At 39.7% G+C, this 18,275-nt stretch overlaps 1 protein-coding gene across 2 annotated transcripts in view; it reads right to left on the bottom strand.

Annotated features, from left to right (window-relative positions):
* Positions 1–17,593, bottom strand: part of impg1b (interphotoreceptor matrix proteoglycan 1b) — a 28,503-nt gene extending 10,910 nt beyond the window's left edge. For both annotated transcript variants that reach the window (XM_034111048.2, XM_034111049.2), the window contains exons 1-12: positions 17,237–17,593; positions 11,847–12,062; positions 10,634–10,800; positions 10,470–10,498; positions 10,127–10,161; positions 9,966–10,009; positions 9,726–9,875; positions 7,974–8,032; positions 7,611–7,804; positions 7,167–7,517; positions 4,107–4,609; positions 3,653–3,742 (exon numbers count right to left, since the gene is read on the bottom strand). In XM_034111048.2, coding sequence (XP_033966939.1) covers positions 3,653–3,742; positions 4,107–4,609; positions 7,167–7,517; positions 7,611–7,804; positions 7,974–8,032; positions 9,726–9,875; positions 9,966–10,009; positions 10,127–10,161; positions 10,470–10,498; positions 10,634–10,800; positions 11,847–12,062; positions 17,237–17,303 — 1,905 coding nt within the window. In that variant the 5' untranslated portion in view covers positions 17,304–17,593. The remainder of the gene's footprint in view (positions 1–3,652; positions 3,743–4,106; positions 4,610–7,166; positions 7,518–7,610; positions 7,805–7,973; positions 8,033–9,725; positions 9,876–9,965; positions 10,010–10,126; positions 10,162–10,469; positions 10,499–10,633; positions 10,801–11,846; positions 12,063–17,236) is intronic.
* Between the last annotated feature and the right edge of the window lie 682 nt (positions 17,594–18,275).

Genomic DNA, 18,275 nt, shown 5'->3' with positions numbered 1-18,275 from the left:
CAGTCTTCTTGCAAAGCAAAAAAGTAACTGGCAAGCACCCGTTGACCGAATGTTAGCTCTGGGTTCAGTCTGTGGACCGTTAAGCTAGCCCGGTTACTGATAAATCGAGATGTGCTCTGAAGCGAGAAAAGGTGTTTGAATGACGCTGCGTCGTAGCGCAAGCTACTTAAAGGGTGGGTGGATTCCCTGACGTTGACGTCAAGATCACCAGCCAATCAGGATTGGCGTAATGAGATTGATGCTTCTGTTTGCATACGCGTTGAGGCGCATCCCATAATGAGACATCGAACGGAGTGTTATGAATGAGAACTGTTCTGATTAAATCAAGTTTATGCATCCACATTCTCACTAATCATTTAAGTTTTCCACACAGACCAAAGATATTCCAAGTCTCAAGACGTAGCTCAGATAACTGAGAAAACAAGCTCTAAAGGCTATGGACTCTGACTGATGACTGTGCTGATATTTAGGAGGGGAAGGAAGTCAACCAACTGAGGTAATGGACCCGCATCAATGTTCATCGATCTGAGCTGCTCTCCTTCCAGCCACTTCACGTTCACTACGGCCCAGGCCAACATCAAACAGCTGCAGTGTAAGAGCGGGAGATTACGCTGCTTTAGCTGGCCTGGCTGTGGAGCAGGAGATAAGAGGTCTTAAGGAGCTCTGCTCTCATCAGGTTACTTCACTTATCACTGGCAGACAGGGGCTAGTTCCCTACAGCTAATAGTCTCCAAGAAAGCACACGAAGGGCCAACAGCCCAGACAAATGGACAACAGCCTGCAGTGCAAAGCCATCCATTTGTCTCAATGCAAAATGTCAGCCACTTCACATCCAGTGTAAATTAGATACCAATCTGTAGCTCTGTGGCCTTCATCACAAGGTCAAAGCAAACACAACAAACCTCAGTGCAGTGTATATGGTGGACTGAGGAACAACACCGCAGACAGCGTCACACCAACACTTCCATCATTTCGCTCTCTGACACCATCACATGCTTCTCTGACGTTACACCACTGTATTTACTGGTTCTTGTTTTTAAAAAACCTATGATACCTCCCTTCTCTCATGTTGAGAAAAAAAAAGAAAAGTCATAACAAATATTAAGCTGCCATGAAAATGATTTACTGTGGCAAATAAAGTCATTCCAATCTCCATGTCCAATTGTATTGGTTGCTTCACAAACCAGTAGGTACAGGAGTAATGGAGGCCAAGGCAAACACTGGGAATTGCAAGCCACTGCAGGCTAATAGTCCATATATATGTATACACATATATGAGACAGTGGATGTACAGTGTCATAAATGGTTATATTATGTCCATTTAAATGGGCTGTAGAATATATTTATATATTATTTTACATTTCTTCTTTCACTTTCTAGCTTTTCAGTGATGTATACACCATCTCAAACATGTTTCTTCTCTACGTGAATAGCCCATTTAAAAGGAAGTAATATTTACTATTCCTAATGGGAAGTGACAATAGACAGTATACGGCAAATACTTACCAGCTCAAACGTCTGACCACATTAGTTTTGCCGGGAAGCTTAACAAGTTGATTAATGAGGAAAGCTCAAGTAACCACAGTTTGGGCAACCATTAAGATTGGAGATGGAGTGTTGTTTTCATTATTGATTCAGATGTTTGCCTCTTTGTGTAATGTGCCTCTACAAATATGTACTACCCATTGTATTCTCTAATCCAGTGCAGACATTATTTTGTTCTTCCTATATACAAGACATGAAAACAAATAGGAAACTAGTGCTTTCTGTTCTAGGATACAAATACAAAACAAAAATGGTTCATAACATTAATCTATAAAACCATTCCGTCTTGTATACTGTAGAAAATCCTTTAGATGTTCTAAAAAATAAAACCCATTATGAACCATTTTCCTTAACTAAAAAACTATCATACCACCCAGAATAAATCAGAAAACTAAGCCCACCTGTAGTAGCACACATCTCCTCAGCCCCATGGCATCGCAGCAAACACACAATCCAATTTATATCGAGGCACTTCCTCAGTCTGAGGCCAAGGTCTTTATATAACAGATCGCCCTGCACAAGCCTAAAAATATGTCCCCTTATTTAACCTCGGGGTAAGACTTGAAACTAAATAACGATGTCAAGTGATGCTTCATTCTTTGATGCACGCTAATAAGGTTCAGGATCCCTACCTACTTACCAGCTGCTAATGCAAACTGTTATTCAGAGAGAAAAATAGCAATGTGGCCTATTTGCCAAAACAAACGGGAAGATTACAGTATTGATTCGCAATATGTGCATTCACACAAAAGCTCCAAAACAAAATGACCTCAACCGTTCTATTTTATTGCATTGTCTTGTTGCCTATAGTATTACATACAAATACTATGTCAATAACACCAAATGACCAACATGCGTACAGATGTATCTTGACTGATGTCTCACTAAGCCGATTGGAACCATTAATAGCACAATGTGTGTGCTGCTGGAACCGACCAGAATTACTCAAAGCTTCTTACCACAAGTCACAAACGTCCTACAGTCCCACATGACTAAGGCAGAAGTCTCATGATTCAGACTACTCCTGGCTAGCCCTTTACCATGTACAAAGCAACATTTTTGCATCATTAAATGCATCAAACTGCATGATTTTCTTTGTAGCTTAAGTAAACCTATGATCACATTGCTCAGCTCCACATTAATTAATTCACTTAACAAATGTATCTTTAAGGCTTCAAAACATGCACAAACAAAAAAAAGTGGTCCATGTGATAGACACACAAAAACAGCAATCAGATGTAAACTCTACACATGAACACAAACATAAAGCCCAACAGCTGATATATAATGACAACAAGTGTGTGCTTCACACAGCAGAGAGCTTGTCTGTACAAACAAATGACATCAGTGGTATTACTTACAATGTTGTATGAGGAAATAATTAAACATTTGTGGGAACAAAGTTATTTGCTTTGTTGCCAAGAGTTAGACAAGAAGATTGATACCACTCTCACCATCACTCCGTGTCCACTAAATATGAACCTACAGACAGCAGACCGTTAGTTAGCTTAGCATAAAAACTTGAAACAGGGGAAACAGCTAGCCTGACTGTGCAAATGTAACAAAATCCACCTTGTGTAACATTTTAATTTGTGATTCAACAGGGGTGTCACTGTCAACAGTATCAGAGACCATTGTGTTACTTTTGTAAAGAGTCATGCTAGCTATTTGCTTTATTTCCAGTGTTAATGCTAAGCTAACTGGCTGATGGCTCCAGCTACATAATGAATCATTAAGACTGTTAACGTATATTTATCTCTTTAACTTTTTACACTTCCTTTGCGGACACAAATCGTACAAAAAGACAAGCTAAAATATATAAAACAGAATCAAAACATTCCCTGATAAAGACAAAACGTTAGCACGACAAAATTAAGGCAAACACACAAAAGCAAGCTTTGATAACAGACATGAGTAGCTGCAGCAGAAAGGTAAAACGTCTAATGTAAGGTCAAAAGAAAAACTGAAAACTAAAGTTAACTGTTTTCAGAAAGGTGAGGTGCTCTCAGATTGTTAGATACTGCATTTTGAAAAGGTTAGATAAGAAATAGAAAAGTCATGCTCTCTCTGAGGCATTGGAAATGTAGTTCCAATATGGAAGAAATACCGGTATGGAGGCTAAAATCTTCTGTCTCCGAGGCCCAGATTTACTGTGAGCTCCAGGGTTTGGTGAGTTTCTGGACCCAGAGTGCTGTGTCTGAGTGAAACAGAATTATTTCTTTATAATGTTGCCACAATGGCTCCTCTGAAAAGAAATCCTCATAACAGTTTGATACAAAAAAATTATTTGTTGAAGAAAAAATATAAAACCATAAAATTACCTGTCCCTTTAATGATAAAAAAAGATTGCGCATAAGGCTCACTGCAAAGTGCATCCTTACCTTTGCAGGACAAACAGATTTAGAGTAAGCACCAATTTGGGGCTACGGTTAAATATCTATTTCTATCTCTTAAACATAAACAAATACTTTTGTCACACATTTCAGCTTGGGCTATGAAAGCAAATATGAAAACAAAGCATGCAAAACCATAATATCTAGCACAAAAGCGTGTGTACCTACCAGCTCAAGAAAGGTATGCTCCAGTGATTTATACTCTGAGGAGCTCTTGTTGAACAGGTCGTCAGAAAACATCATGTTAGTGACCCTCAAGCTAAAGAAAACCACTAACTCTTTGCCCGCGTCCACGGCGGCCATCAGAGGGGTGCTGCCTTGCCTCACGGCAGGTGATGCCGTGGATCCGTACGGGTGTTCGTCGGACTCTGAGGACAATCCACTGCCGCTCTCGTCTTCCAGAGAGTAGATCGTGTTCTCCTCCATCCCGTTCTGACTTGACCCTACATCGTCTTGAATGTTGGAGTTCTCCGGAGGCAGGTCTCCACCAGACTCAGCCCGGTCCTCGCCACTCTCTGAAGGGGAAGGCAAATATTCCTCTTCTGTTTCTGGTTCAATGCCTTGGACAACATCCTCCTGAGATGATGGTGTTGACACTGGGACCATAGTCTCTTCTGGTTGGAAGTCTGGAGGTGCTAAGGGATGTTCGTCAGTAACTTCTGGTTCAGATTCTTGTAAAATAAGACATCAGAAAACAAGTTTTAATTGAAGAATTAGTTGTTTTGTTTAAAAGCAACATAGAGATAGACCAGCTATTGTTGTAGTAGTTATACAAAGGTGTTAGTGTAATTTAAGCTTGACACTCATGCATCATGTTAGTTGTTTCAGCAGATAGGTAACCACCAGTGGCGAACCGTCAGGGCCTTCAAGGTATTCAGAGAATACCCTGGAACACTCAGATAAAACAAACAAAAAAATCGATTTAATTAAATAAATAAAAATGTACCATACTTTTCGGACTATAAAGCGCACCTGCATATAAGCCGCAGCAGTTAAATTATCCGTCTGTCTTGCTCTCGTTCTGTCTCTCGGTTCCACTTTTACTTTGGCGCGCTACCTGTCTCACTCTTTTCGGGCCTCCAGCTTTTCCTGCTGGAGCCCGCCGCTTAAAGGTGGCGGGCGCGGACCGGTCATAGAGCCCATAGCGTTAAAGGTGGTTAATTTTACCTGTAAAATCCATAGATTTAGGAGGTTCCCTAGTGGCCGTTAGCTGTACAAAAGAAATGGGGGAAAAAGTCGCGGCTTATAGTCCGAAAAGTACGGTATATAAAATCAATAAATGAGAATCGTATCCGTGTTGTTGATCTGTAATATTACAGTGTTACGTTGATTTGTTTGTCCTTCTCGGACCATGCACTACGCATTTCAGTGGTTTTGTGTTAGAAAAGAAAGCAACCAATCAGATCTTGTGCTGGGTCTCTGGGTAGAATATCCTTCAACCAATGTATTCTACATCTTTGATCGAATGCCCTGGCCGTTGCACTGAATGAGAGCGTACGTTTGGACTGACAGTTTGATCAACCAATCATATATTGATTTGTAGCCAATGGGCGTATTCTTTCAGAGTTCCCCTCGGTTCCAGGGTATTCTAGAAGGCCCGCTAGTTAACTGGCTCGAGACAGAGGATCTCGAACGAATGTGACATAGCAATTCATGACGTTTTATTGTTGTTAACGTTGCAATGACAAGTGCAACAGGTGAAGATGAAGTTGTTGCAGAATTGTTGTGAGTACCCTTTTCAAGACGACAATTCAGTGAAAAGACGGACATTATAATGCCGCGGAGGGAGGGGGGGGGTGTGTCTACAAGGTCCAGTTTTGATAGCCACGGTTCGCCACTGGTAACCACTAACTAACTTACATCTCACTGCTTTGATGATTTGACTACAGGTTAAGGAGCTAGATTTGCTTCCAAAAGTAAGATAAAAAGATTGATACCACTCATGTTTCTGAACTAAGAATAGATCCAGGTTGCAACTAACATAGCGTAGCGCTAAGACTGGAAGCAGAAGCATGGTCATTACGCAATTGGTTGAACTAAAACTGCCAGTAAATATATTTATTCAGGTTTTTCATGTGAGGCTTCGCTTTCTTTTTTTTCTTCAATATTTTAATGCAAAGCTTTTTAATGGCGCCACAAATCCATCAATTTGAAATGCAGTAGATGTCCAGTGCATCATTTCATACATTAAACTCAGCTTGACACGCCTGATACATATGGTTTCTTTAGATTTGCTACTAGAAAATGGAGTTCTGCAGGTTTGAACAAAGTTTGTCCGCACAGCATGAGTTTGTAATGACTCAAGCACAAGCAGGCGGCTGCTTGTTAATAGGCTTTAATATGATGTATTGCCTCAGCAGGGAGAATCTCCATGTGCAAAACTGAACCATCAAGTCTAATTGTGCTGCCGGTTCCATTTCCTTTGAGAGGTGAGTGTTCTGTGCAGATATGATGGGAAAGGAACAAAATGGATCACTCTTTATTTGGACAGTGCTGTGCTGATATTCAGAATCAAGTGACTTTAATATGTCACTTGAAAGTGGAAAATGTGGATTTCTTGTGACACTTGTAATCATTTCAAACTAAGTTGAACATGTAATACCCAGTTAAATTAACTGTTAGTGTTGGAGCTACATAAGAGCTTACATAATGTGTGAACTTGGATAAAAAAGGAAAAGATACTTCTCATCACCCAATAAGTGTGGATCAATACTAGAAAAATCGAATAAAGCGTTGTTAAATAATGATAAAATAACATTAAGGAGGATAGTTTAAGTTCCCTTAGTTAGACCAGTTTAGTTATTCATAACTTTATTATCTCTTTAATTTCCCATCACCAGTCAGTTACTTTCCAGATCCTTTCTATTTATCCAATCACTTTTAGATCATTCTCACCACTAAAATAAGATTGAAATGTACCTTTACTTCTTACTTTTACTGGCATGGGGATTTGCTCGATCAGCTGTTTCAGCCTCTTGTGTCTCTAGACAATACTGCAACCTCCCTCCCCTTTCCCACCATCAGCAGAATCAGGACTAAGGAACCAGAGCATGACAGCAAAGTGTGGTTCGATCCTGAGGTACTTCCTGTTTTCTGTCAATAGATCTAATTGTAGTCTAAACCTCAATCTAAAGTTTGGCTACTCAATAAAGCTTTGAATTATTTAATGTGTTGCTCCTGATTGAACTTAAACTTCAAAAACAACACTTAGCGTAGAATAAGCCTTACCGTCTGTCACCTGATCCTCAGGTTCAGCCTCACCGCTGTTAATGTGCTCGGTTGGCGGCTGCTCCTCCAGATCCTCCACTGCAGACTCTTCTGTGGATTCCTCCTCTACTGCGGACATTAGGGGAGTCTCATCATCATTGATGGCAGGAATGCTTTCTGGGAGGATGTTTGGGATGAAAGGCACGAAGGTGTGTGTTTCTGGTTTGACTGTAAAAGCTTCCAAGGCGTTATCTATCACTGCCACAGTGGGAAAGAAACTTCGGGTGGGAGATTTGTCCTCCGAAGGTGGCTTTGTGGTGTCGACCTCAACTGGGTTCATGCCAAGCTCCGCAACTGGGTAGATTGTGGTTACTGAAAAGGATGAGTTAAAAGACTTAGTTTTAAAATCCTGTTCTGAGCAAGATAATACATGTTTTATTCAGTTAAATGTGATATCATGCTTACCACTCTCAAAGCTGAGTGTGTCTATGTCCACTGGTAGTGATGTCTCTTGCTTCAAGGCCTTTACGATGATTTGCTTCAGTTTAAGAGCATTCGTATCCTTGTCCATGTTAAGCTCCTCAAGAACATCAGGTTCGTCGTTGAGCTCAGTTTCTCCATTGAAGACCACAGCGTAATGCACCGACACATCCTCTGAGCTGCGCAACACAACAATCATGTTAGAAACTCTCATAACAGATATAGCTAACTGGAAATGGATGACTGGCAACCCAATAGTGGAGATTTTTGGTGATGTAATAGTTTATCCTGATATTTTTAGTATTTTAATGCTTCAATAAAACAAATCATCACGAAAACTACACCCACCGATATCCCAGCACACGAATCTCTTTGAATCCTGGAACATCTGCAAACACACGACGCATCTAAAAGAAAAAAGAATAGCATGAACATGATAATGAAAATAACTAATGTGTTGTGTCACACTTCTCAGTATTATTGAACCTAAAAGCATGGTAGAGAGGCAGAGACGGTTATATTTAAAGATGTACTGTGCCTAAAATGCAACAAAAAAAAAGACTTGTTAATATATGTTTTCTTTTACAGAAAATCCAAAGTGGACAGGTATGCAGACACACACTAAGGTCCTAACAAGCAGAAAGTGAAGTGACCTGTATAAGTGTAATGGAGCTGATTAGAGGGATTGGGAACGGGTGTGTATTTGGGTGTGGAGGTCAGGTGATAGATAAAGGTGGACACACTGAAGACACCGAGGAGGAAGGGGGGGAAAGGCTCGGAAACGACAGGAAGCATTAGCGGCTTGCGGCATGTCAAAAGGGAAAGTAATGTTGATGTTAGTAGACAGCCATGATATCTTGATTTATCTATCCAGCAATAACATTTAAAATAATAAAATAATACATTTCCACCATGTTTGCAGGCTTGACATTACAATTTTAAGAATGAACCTGAACCCAAATGTGTTTTATTTCTTTGGTAATATTTTTTTTAAAAACACATCAAAACTGCCTTTCTTCTGTGGTTGCACTGTGTAATTCCAACTTCCAGGTCATTTAACATCAGTAGAAGAGCTGCGTTTAGAGCCTCTTTCAATGCCTTCTTAGTCAGAGATAATCTATATGATTAGATCTTACTATTTCAGGCTTGTGGTCATTTAGAAGTCTTACCTAAAGTCCTCTGGTTTGCGACCTTAAAGCTGTTAAATCAATCATGGTGAGTTTGACATTTAACAATACAAGGCCAGAGAAGCTGGCAATCACATTGAGTCCATTGTGAGGAATGTTGCATAATGAACACTGCAGTGAAAGAAGGGAAGAATAGTCACAGAGTCATTCAGATGAATTTTTTGTTTTATTAAGAGGTTACAGGTGACCAAAGAGAAACCTGTGTGTGAAAGTTTGTAATTTAAAGGGGACCTATCATGCAAAATGCACTTTTGTACGTCTTTTATACATGAATATGTGTCCCCGGTGTGTCAGGGAACTCACCAAGTGTCAGAAAACACAACCCTCTCTCTTTTCCTCCATACCCAAATCTCTAAAAACGGGGCTGCAACGGATCTGATACAGACTGATACAGATTTGAAATTGTTCTGAAGGTCAGACCCGGGGAGCTCCGCCTATATGGCCAACTCTCCACCTATCAGGAGGAGACAGGCACGGCCATTGCCGTTCGAAAGCGCTGGAGACGCTGTAGTACATATGCCAGGCCTGTACGTGGCGCTGTAGCCTGCCTCAAAAGCAGCGAAGAAGACTTCTCACGGATTCAGCCCTTGCAAAAACGGGGCTAAAAAATAGCAAATAGAGCGAAATGAGGCATGGCTAAAATACATGATCTGTTTGGTATTTTGAAAAAAAAAATTCGCAGACATGTTTTATATAAGTATGGCCCTACAATATATTATTCAAATATAGCATGATAGGTCCAGTTTAAACCTCAGTATATCTCACTTTTCCTGCAGAGTTTCCTCACCCTCAGTAACATCTTAAAAAGCTGCTTAAACACAGCTCTGCTAGGATGTGGGTTCCTGTGTTTGTATATAAGGCAAGGGGAAGAGACAGTTAATATTTACTTTGGGTCTGAACACTTGGCTCTTACCTTTTCTGTGAGCTCTTGTCTGATTTCACCGTACTCCACTGCCTGGGGGTCACTGAGCAGCTTGGTGAACGCCGGATCTGAGATGGTGACACTGAAATGGATAACATACTCCTCAAAGTTCTCTTTGATCATGTTGGGGTCTTCCTCGTTCTGGCAAAAAAAAGAAAACGACTGTGGTTAGACAGTGTCAACTGATTTTGATAATGTTTTGATCGTTAAAACATTTGTGGGTTCACTCACGTTATCCTCAGTTGGTAGCACAATCATTGGGGGTGTCCAGGTGCCTGAGACCAAAAACAACTAATTATTTAATGGTGTTGTGAAAATGTTGAGATAGCTTCTAAGATGATAAACATATTGAAATGCTTTCATTAAACATTGTGTGTTAGGGTTCAACTCACAATCAATTCCTGACTCTGTGGTTCCAGCAAAAACTCTGAAAATAAAAACGTTTGTTACAAATGCAGTTAGACCACTTTGAATACTTGCTGTATCAAATGTGAGAGTTATTCAAGAATCCTCAAGCTTAAAACCAATATGTATTTGTTGCCTAGTATCCCAAATGTATTTTTTCTAGCTAGGATAGCAAAAAGGTTTAGTTGGTTTGACACTTTCATTGCCTCTCCTGAAATCACACTGGAAATAATGTACCACTTTGCAATGTTAAACACATCAACTGTGTACTTATTTTGATTTAAAACTGTATTGAGTTCAGTCACACTTGTACACAACAAATGTACATACCCTTCAACTTCAGCTTGCTCGGCTACCCTCTAGAAATAAGAAAGTTACCGGTTATTCACAATCACTCTGAACGCTGATTTAAAACTGCCTCACAGTTTGAACACATTTCCATGAGAGGAGGCTGGTCAGTGATGATATTTCAGCTGTGTTGGTGCTGTACTCACGCGGGCCACCAGGTCCAGATGCTCCTGAGAGCTGCTGAAGTTCTGGGCCAGGTCGTCCATGCAGAGGTTTTCATGCTGGCAGGTGTAGAGCCAAGCTCTGTACTCCTCTGAGTTCGGGGATCGGTCCAAGAAGATCCGAAACGCTTCCCAAATTGCTTCCTGGCAAACTAAAGAGATGTCATGTAATTTTATGGATTTTTATTTTTTGACTCCTCTCAGAAAAGATTGGAGCAAACACTGGAATAAGTGCAAATATGAGACACAATATAATAACTTAGACAAAAAGATATTGTGATGACTTGAGATGGCATAACATGTATTTGCAACAAGGGCAGAAAGGATGGAAATTACAGCATGGAGATATCTAAGGATTACGGATAAATAGGATTTGTAATTGATGGCATGTCTGTATTTGGAGAGTTTGCTTTGATATATAGATTATTGTTTCCTCAGAAACATTTCACTGAGTTTCACATTCGACAGAATGTTTTTGATAAATCACAATATATATTTAACATGATATAAATGGGACGGAACAAAAAGGCAAAACTGCCTGTTTCAGTAAATGGCAAACTGTATATTTAACTCTTCGTCTGTCCATGACATTTTTACTAATATTACAATCATGAGCACAGAGACCTCCTGGAGCTAAACTATGTTTTATCTTCCTCTGAAACAAGCTCCACATTGTCCAATATCGTGATGCCTGTGGGAAATGTATTCTCTGACAAACTAATTTCTGGAACGAAGCGATTACATCCAATACAGCAAATTAATCTGCCTCATTTTAAAATCCTACGCCATAGCGGCTGTTGTGGAACAGTTCGTATTACTTTTCCATTGTAACAAGAAATGTGGCAATCTCTGCCTCTTAAATCATCTACAATTCATCTCACTTGGACAAAGCATATTTGCATATAACGTCATGATATCATGTGCTACACTATGTGCATATCCATCCATTGATAAGATTTAGAGAATCATACATATTTGAGGGGATTAGATTCAGTTTTTCTATCATCCTTTGCACCACCGAAACATCAAAAGGGAACACTATTTACCCAATTGTTTGATTAAGTGCTTTATTCTCATTTGATAGTCAATGTTTTATGAAAGGCTTATTGAATTCATATTGGATGTCCTAATTATGCATCAAGTTACATTTACTTCATTATTAAACCCTAACTTAGTATAAGCTTACACAAGAGTTTACCTCTGAGTTTGTAATAGGCCCGATGGCTGCCGATGACTGCTTTCATCGTCTCCTGCGGACACACTTTGACCCCTGTGGTGAGGAGCGGCGACCTCTTATTCCGATGTCCATTCTGCTCCGCTCTGACATTTGTGGTGTGTCTGATCGGTCTGGAGGATTCTAGAAAGTGTCGGTACTTCACATCCCTGAGTCCCGAAAAACCGTGGTCATGTATTTCTACAAGAGAAAGTGTAAGTTTAGAAAATAAATATAACTTTACAGTATTCAGCTTGAGTTATCATATGACGTACAGTAAGTAACATAGGTAGCTGGAATTAAGTTGAGGTCAAAGAAAACAATTTCTACTAAAAAGTTAGCAATGATTGAGATTCAGACCTAAACATTTCAGATGTGTGTATCTCACACTGGACTAGGGCTGCTCGATTATGGCAAAAATCATAATCTCGATTATTTGGGTCAATAATTGATATCACGATTATTAAAAACGATTATCCATTTACTTTGAAAACATCAATTTATTGGAGAAAAAAAATGTGAACAGTATGTTTTTAACAGTTGATTCCCCTGAACTTTAAGTATAATTCAACTGAAAAACCAATACAAAAAAAGCATTAATAAAAAAATGTATTAAAAAAAGTAATAATAATAATAAAAAAATAATCGTTTTATTTAGATTACGTTGTTTTCGTAATCGTTGCAAGCCATAATCGTAATTGCGATTAAAATACGATTAATTGAACAGCCCTACACTGAACTGTAATTTGTATTCATGTACCTAATGTTTTATTATCTTTGCTTTTAAATGAGTGTTTTTCAAATACCATTTTATAATATGTTTCTTAATGCTCTTAATGTCTTTAATTTTTGTAAAGCACTTTGCTATATAATTAAACTTGCCTTGCCTTGATCATGCTAGTGTGACATTTCTTGTTGGTTTTTGTGTTAATTATTATAATTAACAACTGACAGAGGGCAGCACCTAACCAAAGCACTTATTTGTTTCTTTTACAGTTGAAAATGTCAAAACATAACAATTGAATTACTTGATATGTCAATAATGTACATTTAAAAAATGGTGCTCATCTTATTCATTAAGTTGTTATAGATTAACCATGACATGTGTTACGTTTGTCTGACAGTACAATGACAAACCTATAAGATACAGATAAGACAAACAATTGGAAGGAGGAGTGAGTAACAGTGTCATGCATGCGTGTCTATTTGACATTGGAAAACATGCATCCCCATGATCTTACATCAGCACATGCTTTGGTCCGACATATATATGTACAACTTCCTTTATCTTTAAGGGTATATTAGATTTGTTGTGAAGTAGCCATACACTTTATGTGAAGTAGCCATACACTTTAGACAAGTTGCCTTTTTCTAAAGGCAAACTCAATATTATTCACGGCAACACAACGCTAAACATGTAATATCCCAAACAGGGGGGAAAAGTATGATCAACCACACAGGGAGTAACACGCATCATGTGAAAACAGCAACACACACGGTTATGTCACAGTGATGTCATCAAGGGTTATCTCATAATTGGCTTGGGACTTTGAATATTGACAGGAAGCTTATCCTGTGCACTTAGTTATGTAGACATTGGTGTAAAACGAAACACATCATCAAGTATCATTTTTTTTTTAAATGCTGTGATTTTATACAGTGACCCATGGCTACACCGGTTCAGTTTAGAATTGATGGGGCCTCTTTTGCATACATTGTTATGGAAGTGTAAAGTTACATCACTGAAGCTCCCTTTAAATATCTAGCTTTAAGTGTGTAACCAGGAACCAGGCATTGAACGCCAACAACCACAGAGTAGAATTAAACTTGACAGACACCTAATCCAACAAGTTACTTAATAGCATCTGTCCAGCCCTCTTACTGTAAGTTAACTGCTGCTTGCTCTGCCTATAATTAGCATCTGGCTTTGCAGTGAAAGGTATATTATACACAGAGGATCCTAGAGTTTATTTTGTATACAATGGAGTGAAGACAAATCCTCTGCATGTGGGATTTTGTAACAACTAAAAAAGGTGCAATGAGTTACTTGAGGTTTCAAATGCACTGTAGTGTAAAAATGTCTGGGGCCTTTGTGACTGGAAGGTTGTCATTTTGAATGCTTGGAAAGTGCAGAGATGTGTAGAGAAAGTGAATGAGTAACATTCTTCTCCCTCAGGTTCAGTGGTTGAGATGCCCTTGAGCAATTTGACCCACGTTGCACTACTGAAGCTGCTCAGTGGCTCACAGTGTCAGTGTGAGGTTGTGCTGAAAAACCTCACACGTGGTGTGAATTTGCAGAAACTCATGCATGAGGATTACAGTTGAAGCAGGACGTGTGTGCACAGTGAATCTCAAAGAGATTACAATTAGTTACAGGTGGATACCCCGCAGATTTTGGGAGTCAACAAAAACATCACATCTTACCAAAATATTCAAGCCATATGCAGACAGGGACAGAAATATGTCCATGTATTATAATATTGGGAGGGATGTAACCCTCTTTAATGGTCACACATGCAGAGAACATAGCTCACACAGTGAAATGTGTTCTCTGCATTTAACCCATCCTAGTACCAGGAGTCTAGTATTAGGAGCAGTGGGCAGCTATTGTACAACACCCGGGGAGCAATAGGAGTGGGGGGGTGGGGGGTTGTCCGGTGCCTTGCTCAAGGGCACCACGGCCACGGCCCAGGAGGTGAACTGAGACCTCTCCAAGTAGCAGTCCACACTCCATATTTAGGTCTGGTTGGGTACTTGAACCAGCGACCCTACGCCTACGGCTCCCAGTCCAAGCCCCTACTGACTGAGCCACTGCCGGATTATATTACTAAAATGCTGCACACATGAGGAGGAGTGCCCTCATTTTCTGATTATCTTAGTAAAAAAGAAAACTAGCATGACCGCCCTGACAGTAAGGTCATTCCACTCCATTACACAAGCCAGTGTGTCACTCAACCATCACTAACAGTCACCCCTTGGTAAAATCTATTTTGAAAGAAAGGTACTCATTGGGATGCCAGGTGGCAGACCTTGAATGACTTTATAAGACAATAAGCCTACATTTATTCACCCCATCTCGCAGACTCGCGGTCAATCGACCTAATTAATTGACTATTTACTCTAAATAAGGGGACATAATAAAGGTAACTGAGAAAAGAGAGCTTTTAGCTGGAGATGGAACATTGTTGTGAAGATAAAAAAGATAAGGGGTACATGCAGGCTCCAACGTTGTGTATATTTTAGACAAGTGAATAAGCTAGCTAATGCAAAGAAACACACGGGCCCTGCCACCCTTAATACACAAATAAAAATAATAGGTGTATCGTATTAGATAAGAAAATAATGGTGAACTTGGATTTGAAACAGAGTGAATGCAAAGAAAATATATATAATGAAATAAGAGTAGAATGGAGTTCTTATTTGGATAACATGCATGTATAGTGATAATACAATTACAGTAATAATGAGCTTAGTTGATCAATGCTTGATTAGTTGATAGTCGGTGAACTGTAAAAGGATGATAAAGACGCTGGTTTAGGGAGGGGAGATTTTTAAGGTACATCTTTGTAAACTACTGTTTATACATTTGTTTGTTGAATCGCGATCCTATTTTGGCATAAATGCAAAATGTAGCATTCATATTCTTAGCTAAGTGCTATTGTTGTGGTTGTGGTTACATGTGGTAGGCGAGTTGTAAATAATCCCAGCATGCACTGAGGCAATACATACATTCTTGACCTTAAATGTTAGGTGTGTTCTTGCATGGTCACTGGTGTGATTTTGTTCTAAAACTGTTTACACACTTTCATTACTGTTGGTGGCTGATGTGTGAGGTTCCCCACATGGACGAATAAACACATTCATTCGAAGTGATAACCAGAAGCAAATTCAATGACATATGATCTGGCCTAATTGGTCTTTTAAAGTTATAATCTTGGAGTAGGGTGTAGACCTTTTTCTCTCACATTTCTTAAGGTTAAATTAGTTTTGGTTATTTTTCTTTACAATTTCTTTTTTTTTTTAAATGTCTCCTTTATTTGAACGTGCAAGATTTCAATGGTGAATTTACAATAACCTGGACGTTATTATCTAAATAAAAACACTGTCATTATGAATCTAAGAATATGGGTATGAAAATTATTATTCAAAATAAACGATCTGAGTCATGTTAGAGCTATCTGTCAAAAGGTCTGCTCTTATACAGGTTTGCTCATAAGGACTTGGTCTAAGACTCATGTCAAATTGTAGGCATTTAGGTCTGGATGTGTACTGCTGTGCTACTAGTCAATATTTGGTAATAAGCATTAAAATAAGAATTGTGAAAAATTGGTAGAGCAAGAAAGGAAAACAAATAAGCGGTGAATCACTGTTTTGCACGAAAAAAAATACCTCTACAATGAACAATATTGTTTTCCACAAATCTTAATTTGGCCGAACACCAAGAACATGCAAAGAATGTGTGGGCATTGACAGTTCAGCCTGCAGCTTTGTGTGCAAAATGATCCCCCAGTTCAGTGTCAGGCAGACCCATTCACCCGGTAAATCCTTCACTTCCAAACATTTCAGCAGGTGGTCTGACATTTTCCAAATCATGTGTGTTTCCTTTAATAGTCACGGCAGTAAGACAACATTTTAATGGGTATTTTTGGAAAATTGGTCAACTTGAAATCTGACTTGCACATGCAGAGACACAAGAGCCCGAGTGAGGGGAGGGAGTGTTGGAGCGGGCCTTAATGCTCGGTGCAGCCGCAAAAAGGCCTCAAAGCAGAATTACAAGCCAGAAAAGATTAGCGTCCTGCGACACTGGGAACAGAATGGCTTTTGTTTCCCTCGGGATAATGAGCTCACCCGGGCACATCACACTGAACGAGACAACCAGTGCAGAGGCAAATGTTATCACTGACGAAATTATGCTATCTTCCTCCGTTAACATCTATTATATGCCTCTTCTTGATAATTCATAGTGAATAGTCATGGCCATAAAAATGGCACGCTGGCTGCTTGACATTTAAAAAAGATAAATCATGTCATGCACAATTTTAACTGCAAAACCATGTTGCCCTTGAAGTGCATCTCACTTTAACTAATTGAAAACAATAATTTGAATGGTGACTTTTCTCAATTTCAAAGTTTGGTCCTTCTTAAGAGCTGGTTTGTAAAAGGCCTTTAGACATGTATTATTGGCTAACTAGGATGTTGAATGAATTAGCTCTAAACTGGCTAAAAGTGGAGCCTTAGAGAGTTAGATTGTTGAAACTTGCATCTACTGAAACCTGTGTGAAAATAAACAAAATGTCTTTCTCCAAACACAACAAAAAGGCAATAACTAAAGGGAATTGTTAACAGGAAAACAATCCTCCCTATAGGATTCTTACCTTTGATTCGACTTGCTTGGAGGGTAAACAGACACAGAGTGAGGAATATTCCTGACTTCAAAAGCATGATGCGCTTATTTATGTGGTTCTCAAGCCCGAAGTTTTCATTTGTAAAGAGACTTGTTGCAGACAAAAATAAAATCCAGGGTGTCTTTATCTTGAGGCCATTAGCATAATGTCCATCAGTCTCTTCATCTGTGCTGACAAGTTATTCAGCTCATTAGCCCGTAGCAAAAAGAGGTTGTCCAGTCCACTCCTATCTGTGCTCCAGTTCAGTTTTTCAGCGGCAGTGAGTTTCTAGAGAACCGAGGGGGCTGCATGGGTGGATGAGCAGAGCCGCCGGGGAGGGAGGACAGGACGGAGACGTTGAACGGATAGAATTATGGCTCGGGAGTTTCTCTGTCAGTGTCACAACAGTGACGAGGTTAAAAAAGCAGGATGGGTTTTGCGTCTAATCCCTTTACCTTCTTCTTGCGGCTTGTAATCCCTGATGGGCCACGTGGGCGCCTGGCCTCATCCTGTAAGCCACCTTCTGGACCCTCATCTGTCAGATCAACAAACGTGGGGATCTGCCAACCAGCCCAGAACAGATATCCACTGCCAACAGTAGATACCTGACACCCAGATCATTTGTGTGCTTTTATCCACCTCTTAGGCCAGGAATTTCAGGTGCCAAGAGAGGTCAGGATGGCAGCTTTTGTGTTGTTAACCCAGATACATGTCAAACAATGTGCCTCATTCACTGCCAAGTGAAGGCCTGTTTTCACATTGTTAAGAGCAGTGTCAAAATGCACCCTTCCTTTCTCCTGTTGTTGGCTGTTAAAGACGAAAAGTTGAATCCTCCTCTTCTGCTATCTGCGCTGTTTCCTCTGAAATAGAGCAACCATGTTGTTTTGATGCTCAATTATTCCATATTTGCCCATCCACGATAGGTTGATGTTTCTTCACAGAAGAAAAAAAAGAAGCAGCTTCTCAGCCAAGACTTCTGTTTCTTAGTTCTCTTTGCAGGTTGGGATGCTGCAGCTGATGGCTGTGTGAT

Source organism: Pseudochaenichthys georgianus, chromosome 22 (assembly GCF_902827115.2).
Source record: "Pseudochaenichthys georgianus chromosome 22, fPseGeo1.2, whole genome shotgun sequence".
In the NCBI taxonomy this organism is placed as follows: Eukaryota; Metazoa; Chordata; class Actinopteri; order Perciformes; family Channichthyidae; genus Pseudochaenichthys; species Pseudochaenichthys georgianus.
This window is presented reverse-complemented; position numbering and strand designations above follow the sequence as displayed.